A 15,043-nucleotide genomic window follows, 5' to 3' on the forward strand; every position below is an offset into this window, starting at 1 on the left:
TTACTTTACCACCGGCAAAATCGATTTAATTCACCTTGATCGATTTTCGAATAACTTCAATAAATTAATCCACACTCGCGATATTTTATATTCAGAGAAGAGAACGAAATGAAATCTTTCATATCAAAATTTATACTTTAATTCCAAAGAAAACTTTGGATCTAAAAAAAAACTTTTTCTGAAGAAGGTAGCAGCGGTGGGATTTTCGAAAATTTCCACTTTGAAGAATTTAAAATGTTTTTTAAAATCAGAATCAGAATTTTTTAAAATTTTTTAAATCTTTTACAAGTTATCGAAGATGGTTACAGCGAAAGTAGAACGTCATATATAGTTTTCTTAATGAAAAGAAAAAAAAGAAGAGGAATGAGTAATACCGCAGATTATTCCAGTAAATGGGGTTACTGGCAAAATATAAACAGAAGAAATAAGCAGAGTGTACATATAGGTATGTGAGTGAACACACGCGTGCTATGGCACCATCGTAGATCATGTGTCGCGGGGACTCGGTTACGGGAGCTACGAGCACCGTCCCTGATGGCGACAAAGGAGACCATTCGCGGTCCCTCCTTGTAAAAGTGTAATCCGACACGCAAAATCATTTCCAAGTATAAGATTACTACCCCCCTCGAGAATTATTACTGCCTGGAGAACGATATACCTGATGGGTGAAAATCGCGACTTTTGCTTCTTCTTCTTCTGCTGCTGCTGCACTTGAATAAATATTGCGGGAAAGGTTTTTTTCTGATCTCTTTCTTCAGTGTGTTCTTTCTTCACTTTGTTCTTTCTTCAGTGCGTTCTTTCTTCACTTCGTTATTTCTTCACTTCGTTCTTTCTTCCCTTTCTATCTTCCTTCACTTCGTTCTTTCTTCACTTCGTTCTATATTCACTTTGTTCTATCTTCACTTCGTTATTTCTTCACTTTGTTATTTCTTCACTTTGTTATTTCTTCACTTCGTTCTTTTTTCTCTTCGTTCTTTCTTCACTTCGTTGTATCTTCACTTCGTTCTTTCTTCACTTCCTTCTATCTTCACTTCGTTATTTCTTCACTTCGTTATTTCTTCACTTCGTTCTTTCTTCCCTTTCTATCTTCCTTCACTTCGTTCTATATTCACTTTATTCTATCTTCACTTCGTTATTTCTTCACTTTGTTATTTCTTCACTTTGTTATTTCTTCACTTCGTTCTTTCTTCACTTCGTTGTATCTTCACTTCGTTCTTTCTTCACTTCCTTCTATCTTCACTTCGTTATTTCTTCACTTCGTTATTTCTTCACTTGGTTCTTTCTTCACTTCCTGGATAGTATGGTAGCATTACGAAAACACTCTTTCTCTAGTTGGTTTTTAAAAAGTACCCCTAAGGATTCTAAGGCAGGAAGAGTTGTAAGTACAAATCAAAACAAACTCAACGAAACTTTTAAAAAAAGTGCCTTCTTCAAGTGCCTCTTAAAATCTAAAAGCAGAACCAAAAGAAAACACATTGCTGCTTATTTTTCTCTCACCTGTTGAAATATTTGTATATTCAGCAACTGTATAATCGAATTAAGGATGGTAGGAGTGGGACGAGTCAGTGAATGGTCGTTAAAGATTTATTGTTCAGTTTCCTGGTTTTATTTGACAAGTCACCATCGGTTGGGGAGTTACTTTTGCGATCGGGACTATCGATTGGCGCGGTGACTGACTCCTGCGGTTCAGTGAATCGACATTGCCCCTTGTGCACCAGGATGCTCTCGAGAGTAGAGAAAGAGAGTGAGAGAGAGAAAGAGAGTGAAAAAGAGTGAAAAAGAGAGAAAGAGAGAGAGAGAGACTTCAATATAGAGTTACTCGGCTTCCCATTGGTACTTATGTGCATCCATCTGGGTAATTTTCAAACCCCCGATAGGTACTTAAGTTCCAACAACTTCTAGCGCACTATGTACTCATTTGGATACCCGTATCAGCGGAACATGTGTTATTATTCAATAACAGGTATGAGGACCAACACTAGACTCCTCTGCCAACCGCAGAAGTTCTAATATTTGTTTTTAAACAAAGATCGTACACTGAACAAAATTTGTATACAAAACGGATTCTAATCGATTTTTATCGAACTTTTAGGAATTTTTTTTTTTTTTTCATTAAAAAGGTGTTTTTTTTGTGAAAATCTGAGCTAATATTGAACCGAAACATGATCAACGAAAAACAATCATGGAAAGGTGGTATTTTTAAAAATAGGAGCTAATTTGGATCGAGTAGCTCTAAGAAAATTTTTAGTAGCCATTTTTAAATAGAAGCCATAAGGATTCGTGCTCTAATTAATTCTAAATAGTATCCCTAAGGAATCATTCTATAGCTAATTTTTAAAAAGCATCCCTAAGGAACTATTCTAAGGCTAATTTTTAAAAAGCATCCCTAGGAACCTTTCCTTATATACAGACTTCGCACTCGATAATTAATTTTAAAAAAAGTAGCTTTCAAACTAAAAAAAATAGCAAAAAAAAAATTAATAGTAGCTTTTAGTGGCTGTAATCTAAAGAAGTACCCAAATAGTAGCATTACGTAAAATAGTAGTAAATAGTAGGTTTTAGTAGGGTTACTCAATCCAATTTAGCTCAGATTTAAAAAAAAACACCTTTTTATGATTAAGTAGGTCCGTTGTTCACGTTCTGCATTCGAATTAGCTCAGATTTTTAAAAAAACACCTTCTTATGATTAAGTAGGTCCGTTGTCCATGTTCTGCATTCAAATTAGCTCAGATTTAAAAAAAAACACCTTCTTATGATTAAGTAGGTCCGTTGTCCATGTTCTGCATTCAAATTAGCTCAGATTTAAAAAAAAACACCTTCTTACTATTAAGTAGGTCCGTTGTCCATGTTCTGCATTCGAATTAGCTCAGATTTAAAAAAAAACACCTTTTCGTTGTCCATGTTCTGCATTCGAATTAGCTCAGATTTAAAAAAAAACACCTTCTTATGATTAAGTAGGTCCGTTGTCCATGTTCTGCATTCAAATTAGCTCAGATTTTCAAAAAAAACACCCATTTTGATAAAATATACAAAAAATAAACAAAAACAACTAATTAAACCAAAGAAGCAATGAAAAAGAAAAAATACTAAATGGAAAAGATAAATAAAGATAGATAAAAAAAATAAATAAAAAAAAATGGTTGATGAGCACGGGATAAATGAGGTTCGACTGTATCGAGTTCGTAAAAGTAATGATTCCACCTTTCCACTACAAATAAGGCAGTAGCAAACGTTTTGTCGTCATAAATCCACTGTGCACTTTTCCAGCAATAAACTTCCATTGAAGGCCTATAGAGTCTGCAATGAATATATTACACAATGTAAAATGTATAATGTAATAGCCTCATTACAAATTTTCCGCTATGTAAAATACTCCTAAAGAGTTGAGGATTTACACACAGAAGTACACAATGATGATGATGATGATGATACTGGCAAACTATTGCGCAATTCTCGGTATTTAACCCTTGACATTCCCGGTTCAATAATAAGAATAAAATATTGTTGCCTGAATTCTGCTCAGGAGAATTAGAATCACTTTTCATTTCGCGTTAACAATCAAGTTTCGTTTATATTATAAAACGATGTGACATTTTTATTAGTGATGTGTTAAATTAATGTGTATTAAAAGTATTAAAACACATTAGGCCTTTTTTGACGTGTTGAGTCAAAAAGATTCCTTAGGGTTACTTTTTAAAGATTATAACAAGAGAAAGGTTCCTTAGGGGTACTTTTTAAAAATTATAGCTTAAGAGGTTACTTAGGAATACGTTTTAAAAAATATAGCTAACGGAAGATTTCTTAGGGGTGCTGATTAAAAATTAGCTATTGAATTAGATTCCTTAGGGGTACTTTTCAAAAATTAGCTATAGAGAAAGGTTCCTTAGGGATACTGTTTAAAAATTGTAGCTAAAGAAAGATTTCTTAGGGGTACTTTTCTTAAAAATTAGGCATATAGAAAGGTTCCTTAGGGGTACTGTTCAAAAATTAGGTATGTAGAAAGGTTCCTTAGGACTACATTTTAAAATTGAGGCTAAATTGAGAAAGGAAAAGTAAAAAGTTATATAACCTCGAAAAAAACAAAACAGAAAAATAAATATTTTTTCACCGAAGAAAATTATCACGCGGTCGGTATTTAAAATCTAGAAAACGAGACGAGAACCTAATGAGAGATTAACTATGGGAAATAAAATGTATTGACTGCGAGAAAATAATAATTATGTAAATATGTGAGCAGGAGAAAATTACAGACTCCCCATTATTCTATAGCAGTGTGTATTACCGCAAAATCGTTTAACTTTACTTGCGATGATGCGAATGAATGAATAGCGACCGGTATAGGTATATAATACACATAACATCCCAAATGTTTCGAGTCTCAAGAATAAAATAAATAAAAAAAGAAACTTTTGTGTTTTCGTATTATTGTAGGACATGTATGTATGTATGTAAGTGTGTATATCAATATAAATATGTAAATTTAAATGGTACATACGCATAATATAATACGATATGTAGATAGAGGTAAAAATATTCGCGTGTGTATTATGAGAACGTGTACAAAGGTGATCGCTCTTTACTGCCTTGTTCATTCACTCCTGGCACTTTCTTATATATACATACATTTATATACTATACATACATATATATATGCCTACAAATATAAATATATATGTATATTTCTTTATATATAAATGTACGTCGAGAAACTGCAACACGTAGGCAGCAAAGCAGGATAAGAAGATTGAAAAAAAATTCAATGTGAAACGAAGAATCTTGAGAGACTAGGGGTCATCGGCGTGGCGTTCAATTGAATCATTCCCCCCTTGCCCCCTTTGGTACACTCTCTCGGATTTTATCCTAGACTTTAATTGCATTACTTGCGGATAATAGTTAGAAGAAAAAATCGTATTTACAAATATTAGGAAAAAATTGTAATTTATTTAAGTCAGGGTTCGAACCGCAGTATTTAAAAATACGGACTTTACGGAACAAAAATTAAAATTTACGGACCATTTACGGACCAAAAATTAAAAAAATACGGACCATTTACGGGACAAGAATTAAAACTTACGGACCATTTACGGACCAAAAATTAAAACTTACGGACTTCCTTAGGAATACTTTTTAAAAATTATAGGTAGATAATAATTCCATAAGGGTACTTTTTAAAAATTAGCTATTGAGAAAGGGTCCTTAGGGGTACTTTTAAAAATTATAACTAGAGAAAGATTCCCTAGGGTTACTTTTGAAATAATTAACTAGAAAAAGATTTCTCATGGATACTCGATCCAAATTAGCTCAGATTCTTAAAAAAACCCCTTTGCATACTGCAGTTGATAAATATATTAATATTCGCTCAGGCAAGTTGATTTTCTCTTTTTGAAAACTCATTGAGGGTTGAGTATTTCTTGAAAGTGTTCACGATGATTATTAGCTCAGATTCTAAAAAAAACACCTTTGCCTAATGCAGCTGAAAAAAATAATTATAAATTAACATTTTAATATTTCTATATACCTATATAATAATAATAATAATAATAATAATAATAATAATAATAATAATAATAATAATAATAATAATATATTTAAAAATATAATTTAACTATTAGATAATTTCTGATAAAAATAATTTCTGACAATTTCCTTGAAAATATTAATCGAAAACCATGAAAATGAGGTAAAAATTGTGAAAGTCTATATTCTGTATAGAAATAAATTGATGACAAGTTTTGAAATGCAGTTGTTTTGTGATTTATGATTGATTTGAATATAATAATGAAAATTGGAAAGTTAATCGTTTTTTTTTCTCTTCATTTTGTTGAAGTTGAAATTGATAAATGATCGTGTTTTGGCCCCCTGTTTTTCAAGTCAATCGCGCGTTGCATATTACTTGGTCGATAAATATTGTTTAACGACGGGTCCAGAAGTGTTAACGAGACGCTTTCAACGAGGAGCTCACGTCTTGCACGCAAAGCAGCCCTTTTATTAATTTATCGTCCAATTTCGTCCTTTTTTTCCTTTTTTCTACCAGTTATTTGAAATTATATATAAAAGAAGTAGATCGATTCGAATGGTTTCACTCCTGTTATATAACATTATAAATTTTTTTATTATTATTATAGTATTTTTAGTCTAGCTAATTTTTATAATTAATATTATAATTATTATTATTATTATTATATTATATTATATTATATTATATTATATTATATTATATTATATTATATTATATTATATTATATTATATTATATTATATTATATTATATTATATTATATTATATTATATTATATTATATTATATTATATTATATTATATTATATTATATTATATTATATTATATTATATTATATTATATTATATTATATTATATTATATTATATTATATTATATTATATTATATTATATTATATTATATTATATTATATTATATTATATTATATTATATTATATTATATTATATTATATTATATTATATTATATTATATTATATTATATTATATTATATTATATTATATTATATTATATTATATTATATTATATTATATTATATTATATTATATTATAAATTAAATAATTTTTCCATTAAATAATAATTTTTTTCGTAGCTATAAATATTAAAAATAAGTTTCAATAACTTTAATAGATCGTTTTTTTAAATGTATTTATAAAATTAGCACTATTTTTGTCTACGTTTTTGCAATGTTGGCATTAAACGTTGGACGATTCTTTTATTCATACGTATACAGTAAAAAGGGGAAATTTGAATCTTTTCACTATTGTCACGCTTTCTGATAACAAAAAATATATCAATTTTCTATGTAATGACAATTCTTTCTCAGACACTGAGGATTTTTTTTCATGACTAACCGTCTCATGTTCGTATTTTTTTCAAAATAAATTTCGCTTTTAATGGTGAAGAAAAGTGAAAATAAATTATTTTTAAATTTTATAAAAAAAAAATTTTATATTAGACATGAATTTAAAGTTATTTAATAAAAAAATAAATAATAATAATAAAAATAAGTTATTTTCGTTTTGAAATTTATTTTGTTCTATAATTAAATTAAAATATTGAGGAAAACAGTTTCTTTCCAAAGAGTGTTTAAAATATAAAAGCATTTGGAATTTATTAATAATTTCCTGAATGCCAATATAGTTTTCACGCTTGGAAAATATTTGATATTTTACAAATCCCACAAAATTAATGAGTTTTCAGTGAAATGAAAATAAAATTTTTTTCGAAACTCTTTCTTCACTCTTTTTATAACACAGAACATAATTTTTCCAAGAACCCGAGGGTTTTGAGCGCGGAAAATATAATAAACTATTTACAATTTTATTTAATTTTCTTTTTTTGAAATCAATGTATGATTATAAATTCAATAAAATTGTAAAGAGTTTATTTAATTTTTTTTTGAAATCAATTTCTTATTATAAATTAAAATGAAAAATTATTGCGTTTAAAAGTACAAATTTATTGTTTTTTTAAAAATAAAAAATTTTTTTACGACTATGCGTTGGGTGGTTATATTGATATCATGTTAATGGTTCAATCATGTGAGAATATTTTTCAGAGTCATCTCACGTTTCTTTTTTGATCCAGATACTTTCTCGCGAGACTACTATACTATACGTGTATATAATATGTCATCTCGATTAGCTCCCGCGATTATGTCAATTCGCTCTTTCTTCATAAATTTCATTGACAGTTCCATCGATCATAATCACTGTACACTCGAATATATATTCAATAAGATTGAAACATAATCGGTGAGCTCAGTCATCGTCTATTATTATATATAGTACTAACAAAACTGTTGATAATAATTATTATAGAAATTATAAAAATTATAATAATTATTTTATTTTTAATAAAATAATTTTAATATTAATAATAATTTTATATTTTATTCATTTTCTTTATTATTTTATAGTTTACTATTATTATGTTATTATTTACTATTAGGGACCATTTTTTACCCCTACCCCCACCCCTTCCCCAAGCAGTAGTATTTTTATTTCTTATAATATATTATAAATATTAATACATATTGATATATAATATTATAATAATTATTATATATTAATAGATAATAATATAATTTTTATTAATAATATTATAGTGATAATAATAAAAAAGAAGAAAATGGCATTGAAGAAAGATACCTAGATACATTAGAAGCAAAAAATCATAGGTTATACCTTTACCGCGCATGTCGAGCGCGCGAACCACTTACACCGTTTAAATATATAAAATCTTATTGAAATTTTATTATATACTTTATATATTAACTATTAACTTAGAATGTTAAATATAAACAGATTTATATTAAGTATTAAAATTAAATACTTAAATTTGCCAAAAGGTGTAAAAATATTATTCGTGTCTAGTTGTATACAAAAACGGCTTTAAATATATAAAAAAAAGAAAGAAAGAAAGCAAAAAATATAGAGAGTGTGTTGTAAGCGAACCTTATCAGTGGTCTTGTGTACATGCATGGCTTAACAGTCGCTCTCGCGTGAATTAAAAAGAGCCATAAACTTTTTATCACGAGTCTGTTTATTTCGAACAATTTACAACAATTTACTCTTACAATTTCTACACGCACAAGAGGAATAAATCTCGCAAAGCCAAACCTATTTTTCACTCACGAGCCTTTTTTTCCCCATTTTGAAAATTTTTCTTCAAACTTAATAATAAAAAAAATAATTTTTCTGTATTAATCAACAATTAGTTGTGAAGATTCTACCTTTTATTTCGATTTTAATAAAAATTTACATAATTTTAATATAAAACTTAAAATAAATTGACAAGTATAAATTATGTTTCTTCTTTTTATAAATATAAATCAACAACAAAAGGTAATAATTTTTTTCTAAACAAGTCTATAACTCAAAATTTTAATTTTACTTTAATTCATTAACAATCCATTGAATCGTCGTTCACTGACTTGTTATAATTTTTTTCGTTTCAGTCATTACATATTGAATAATAATAATTTATTTTACTTTAAAAAAATTAATGAATGCGCAATTGATACACCCTTTTTGTGATTAAATATAGAAATCATGTTATTGAAACACATTGTAGCTCAGATTCTAAAAAAATACCCTTTTTGTGATTAAATATAGAAATCGTGTTATTAAAACACATTGTAGCTCAGATTCTAAAAAAAATAACCTTTTTGTGATTAGACAAAAAAAATTCCTTGTGCGAATTTTTAACAGTGTTTTTTGAATTCACGAGTGTAAATTAATTTATTATAAAAAAATTTATAAAATACTCTTTTTGTGATTAAATATAGAAATCGTGTTATTAAAACACATTGTAGCTCAGATTCTACAAAAATACCCTTTTTGTGATTAAATATAGAAATCGTGTTATTAAAACACTATAGCTCAGATTCTAAAAAAAATAACCTTTTTGTGATGAAACAAAAAAATTCCTTGTTCGAATTTTTAACACTGTTTTTTGAATTCCCGATTGTGAATTAATACCTACACTCGAAAGGACACTTTCAAAAAGAAACTACAAAAAATAAAATAAAAAAAAATTGAATAGAACTTAATAAAAATGGCACTCGATTAATTATAAGTTTTCAATCAACTTATAAACCACGTGTTGTGTGGGCTCTCGAAGCAACTCGATTCTTTTGCGGATTATTTGTTTCTTGTTTGTAATTTGCCTAGAGCGACCCAGGCCTTGGTTTAATAACGTGCGTGCGTTGAAGAAAAACACGCAAACACGCATGTCTCATATACCCAGTAGCGTAGCACAACGTCGTTAAAATATTTTTATTATTTCGTGTATATATACATATATACCCTCCCCACACGTACACAAGAAAATTATACACATTACCTTTCTATATGAGCCTTAAATTGTCAACGATAATTTCAACTTTGCATAATATATTTATATTTCTCCTATAGAGAAAGAAATTAATTCCCGTGGGATCAATTTCGAAAAAAAAATTTAATTAAGCGGGGATAGTTTTTTTTTGCTCACTGACTCTAATTGTTATTTAGTCTAATTTGCACTTTTTTATTACTTTTCATCTTTTTTTTTACTTTTTTATTTGTTATTTTATTATTTTCATTTGTTATTTTTATTCATTTTTATTTATTTATTTTTATTTATTTTTAATTATTATTTTTATTTCTTTATTGTTACTTTTTTATATAAATGTATCGGTTTTTCAAAGTTTTTTTCAATTTGGAAAGTTATTAAACAAAGAAGTAAAGAGAAAATTTAAAAAACTTTGAGGTTATGTATTTTTTTATTGCTTTTTATGTCCCCTCCTAAAAACCTTGTCTGTATACGTCACTGACTTATGGAATTCTATTGTAGGAGAAATGTTTGAAAAGATTCGTGGAAAAAGTAGAAAATGGGAAAAATTTTGAGGTTATGTTTCGATTGGTTGGTTTTTAAATTTCACGAGCGACACGAAAGAGGCGAAATTTGTGTATTTAACGAGAATAACGGTCGGTATTAGTGATGGCAAAAGAGGCGCAATTTAATCATTGATTCTCACCACGGTAATGTCTCATTTGTTGTGCGCGAGTGGCGTGGCACGAGGTTAATAAAAAATTCCGGGATAATTTTCGGTCTTCTGTAAAATCGAAACGTTACGTGCAACTTTGTTTTTTTTCTGTTTTGCTAAAGGTAGCATATTACGCGCAGTAAAGTGATACCTTTTGACCACTTACCGATTTATTGACCGATAAATTGCCGCAACGATTACGCGCAAAACTCAATTCGTTTTAGACTCGTCCGCAGGACTACTCATCACGATCGGGATTCAGTTCGGGAACATCGAACATGAGAAACAAAAAGAAATTGAATTGAACTTTTCATACTCTCCACCAGATAGCACTTTTTGTCGGTATTTCATTTTTCTTTTTTACCAATTAACGTTAACGGTCAAGAAATTTTTTTTACGATCAATCAATATTGATAATGAGATATTTATTATTTTCCGTGACTCTTTTGGGGAAAAGTACCGGAAAATTATGTTTTTTTTATTGTTTTACACTCATTACGAGACTAGAAAATTATTTTTTATTATTTTGTCCCTTTTTTCCGTTTGTCATGCTTACTTGTCACTTCGAACCAGGGTTGGGTAGGTAGAACGCCTAAAGCTCTGACCTCAAGTAATATTTTATTTTAAAACCTTATAAATAGTCCCAAGAGTCTTAAAATACAATTAAGTATCGAAAAGACATTGAAAGAAGTCAAAACTACATAAGAATTATGCCTAAAGTCAATAGAAATTCGGAAATAATTGATAATAAAAATTGAAACAACGGGGAATGTGAATAGCACTTAAAACGTCGATTGGCAAGTATGGCAAGGTTGGCAACAGTGGAGGAGAACGAAGCTACGATTTGTAAACATAACCTATTAGTGTCTCGCTCGTCTCGTCTTGCTTGACTTGTAAAGTGCTTGTAAACATTTATTAAAATATAATTCTAAAACTAAATAACAAAAATGTTGAACTGAAGATTAACTAATTAATTTTATTAATTAAATAGTGAATGTTGTAGACCTTATTGTTAAAATTAAGAAAAAAATTTTCGTGGCCTTTGGTCTATTAAAGAAAAGAACGGTTATTGTTCACAAAAGAATTTTCATATATTTAAAAATTCGAATTCATCTATGCATTTCGTTGTGATATTACGACTCTTCAAGACTAAAAAATATAATATGACAGATGAGAAAATTTTTCGTCGAGAAAAAACAAAAATAATAAAGTAGAAAAAAACATACCAGCATGAGAATTTCGAGATAAAAATGAGATTTGGATCAAACCATTATACATAAAATACCTACGAATAAAAATAAGATGACAAAAATTTTTTTTTTTATTAATTAAATTTAATTAATATTCACACTGAAAAAAATTTATGTCACTTAAAAAAAATATTTATCGTACAATTTTCTTTTTTTCCATTCGCGCAAAAAGTATTTAATTCTTAATCCGATCATCATTTAAGATTTGAAAAAATAAAAAGAGAAAAAAAAAGAAAAACAACTGAGGAACATAAATCGTTCATTTAATGATAAGCTGACGTCTGAGCAAGAAAGGATTGCACTACTTGTTAGAGTATGAGCATGAGAGAAAAGAGAGGACTTGTCTCCCTCTCGTTGAATTGAGCAAGAAATAATAATGTATTATAAATATAAAGATTATGATTTAACATTATTATCATGTCACAACTTCCTTTAATGTTTATAACAATTTGAAAAATCGCACGTACGATTTTGCCTGCCTCCTTGTATATAACGATATATACGCAAAGAGGTCGACCGCGTCGACGACGCTTATGTGCGAGAGCGGAGATAAATTTGTTAAATATATAATTCAATTTTGTAATGAGATGATTGCAGGGATTGAACACGTGTATATAGATATGTTCATAAATCTAAGTGTCATTTTCAGTGGGGAGTTGTTATTTTTCTTTTTTTTTTCTTCTTTTTTTTATTTCTTTTATGAGGGAAAAAAAGTATCGCTATATGTTAATTATTTTGTTTACTATAATAACATGTTAATTTATTTTTTATTTTATTTTCGATTTTTTTTATTTCTATTACTTATTTTTTTATTTTTTCTGTTTTTGTATTCTTTTTCTACTTTTTTATTTTTAGTCGGTTCTGTATTTTGATTTATTTTCGTGTTCTCATTTATTTTTCTATTTTTCTTATTCTTTCATTTTTATTTGGTTCTGTATTTTATTTATTTCTGTATTTTTATTAACTTCTGCACTCTTATTTATTTTTGTATTTTTATTCAGTTCCGTAATTTATTTATTTTTCTATTTTCATTTATTTATAATTATTTTTTGTTTTTCTTTAGTTCTGCATTTTTTAATTATTTTATTTTCGTTTTTTTCTTTATTTTTACATTTTTATTTATTTTTGTATTTTTACTTACTTTCCTATTTTTCATTTTTATCCAGTTTTGTATTTTTATTTACTTTTTTATAGGTACTTTTATTTATTTTTTTCTTTTTATTTATTTTTATATTGTTATGTAATTGCACATTTTTATTTATTTTCTATTTTTCGTTTTTATGTTTATTTTTCTATTTTCTATATTTGTATTTAGATTTATTTTTTGATTGCAGGTTGTCGATGCAGTAATATTGGCTCAACTTCTTCGGGTTGCGATTTGCTAACTGGTCAATGTTTATGTAAATCTTTCGTCATTGGCCGACAATGTGATCGTTGTCAGGTATTTATTTATTTATTTTTCATTTATTTACATTATTTATTATTTATTTATTTCACTTTTTTTTATTTTTTTCATCATTTTTTTAGTTTTTTTTTTTATTTATTTTTTTTCAGTTTTTTCTCATCTATATACATATTTCTTTATTCATTTATTTAATAATTTTTTCTATAAATTTTTTTCTTATTTATTTTTTAATTTATTTTTTATTTATTTTAGTAGGTATATTATAAATTTCTTAAATAATTTTTTTAGTCTTTCTTTATCTATTCACTTATTTTATTTTTATTTATTTTGTTTATTTTATTTTTTATTTTCTATTTACTTGATCTATTTATTTATTTTATTTTTTTTTCTTCGTCTAATTTTTATACATATTTTTTTACTATTTTTACTATTTATTTACTTTTTTTGCAATTTCCTTTATTTTTTTTTACTATTTTTCTCATATTTTCTCTATTTTTTATTATTTTTCTATTTTCTTAGTATTTTCATTATTTATTTACTTTTTTTTGCAATTTCCTCTAATTTTTTTTACTATTTTTCTCATATTTTCTCTATTTTTTATTATTTTTCTATTTTTGTATTTTTTTCACTATTTTTATTATTTATTTACTATTTTTTAGCAATTTCCTCTATTTTTACTATTTTTTTCCTATTTTCTCTATTTTTTAATATTTTTCTATTTTTTTTTACTATTTTCATTATTTATTTATTTTTTTTTTTTTTGCAGTTTCCACTATTTTTTTTTTACTATTTTTGTACTATTTTCTCTATTTATTATTATTTCCTTTATTTGTTAACTATTTTGATTATTTTTTACTATTTTCACATTTTCTTTTACTATTTTTTTTCTTTTTCTTTTTTCTTTTACTATTTTCTCTATTTTTTAAATAATTTTTATATTTTTGTATTTTCTTACTATTTTCATTGTTTATTTACTTTTTCTTGCCATTTCCTCTATTTTTTTTACTATTTTTACTATTTTTTATTATTTTTCTATTTTTGTATTTTCTTAGTATTTTCATTATTTATTTACTTTTTTCTTGCAATTTCCTCTATTTTTTTACTATTTTTACAATTTTTCTATTATTTTCACTATTTTTTCTATTTCTTCTAGGTTTGAAAAATTTTTTCTATTTTTTTACTATTTTTTTTTTTTTATTATTTCCTCTATTTTGGTTTATTTTCTACTATTTTCACTATTTTTTTACCATTTTCTTCTATTCTTGTACTATTTCCACTATTTTTAATTGTTTCCTGAATTTTATATTTATTTGTTTTATTTTTTTTATGTATTTTACTTTATTCTTTTCGTTAATAATTTTTTTTGTCTTTTTTATTTTTTTTTTTTTGTTTATTCGCTTATTTTATTTTTATTTAATTCATTTATTTCATTTTTTTATTTTCTATTAACTTTATTTATTTATTTAATCACTTTTTGAGTGTTTTTTGTTTATTTTCTTTTTTTTCTTCATATTTTTTATTTAAACATAATTGTTTTGTCTTTTTTGACTTTATTTAATCATTTTTTAGTTTTTGTTATTTATTTTTATGTATTTTCTTATTTTATTTTGTTTGGGTTTACTTTATTTATTTATTTAATCGTTTTTTAAATGTTTTTTTAATTCATTTTCCCTTTTTCTTCATTTTTTTAATTTTATTTATTTACTTAATCGTTTTTTAATGTTTTTTAAATTTATTTTCCCTTTTTCTTCATTTTTTTAATTTTATTTATTTATTTAATCGCTTTTTTTAAATGTTTTTTTTAATTTATTTTCCCTTTTTCTTCATTTTTTTAATTTT

General features: G+C 26.1%; 1 protein-coding gene across 2 annotated transcripts in view; it reads left to right on the forward strand.

The window, feature by feature from the left end:
* LOC122512137 (laminin subunit alpha-1) overlaps positions 1–15,043 on the forward strand; it is a 157,517-nt gene that overhangs the window by 119,620 nt on the left and 22,854 nt on the right. For both annotated transcript variants that reach the window (XM_043627816.1, XM_043627825.1), the window contains one exon: positions 13,134–13,240. In XM_043627816.1, the coding sequence (XP_043483751.1) occupies positions 13,134–13,240 (107 nt within the window). The remainder of the gene's footprint in view (positions 1–13,133; positions 13,241–15,043) is intronic.

The sequence above is a fragment of the Leptopilina heterotoma genome, unplaced genomic scaffold (assembly GCF_015476425.1).
Source record: "Leptopilina heterotoma isolate Lh14 unplaced genomic scaffold, ASM1547642v1 Lhet_123, whole genome shotgun sequence".
Classification (NCBI taxonomy): domain Eukaryota; kingdom Metazoa; phylum Arthropoda; class Insecta; order Hymenoptera; family Figitidae; genus Leptopilina; species Leptopilina heterotoma.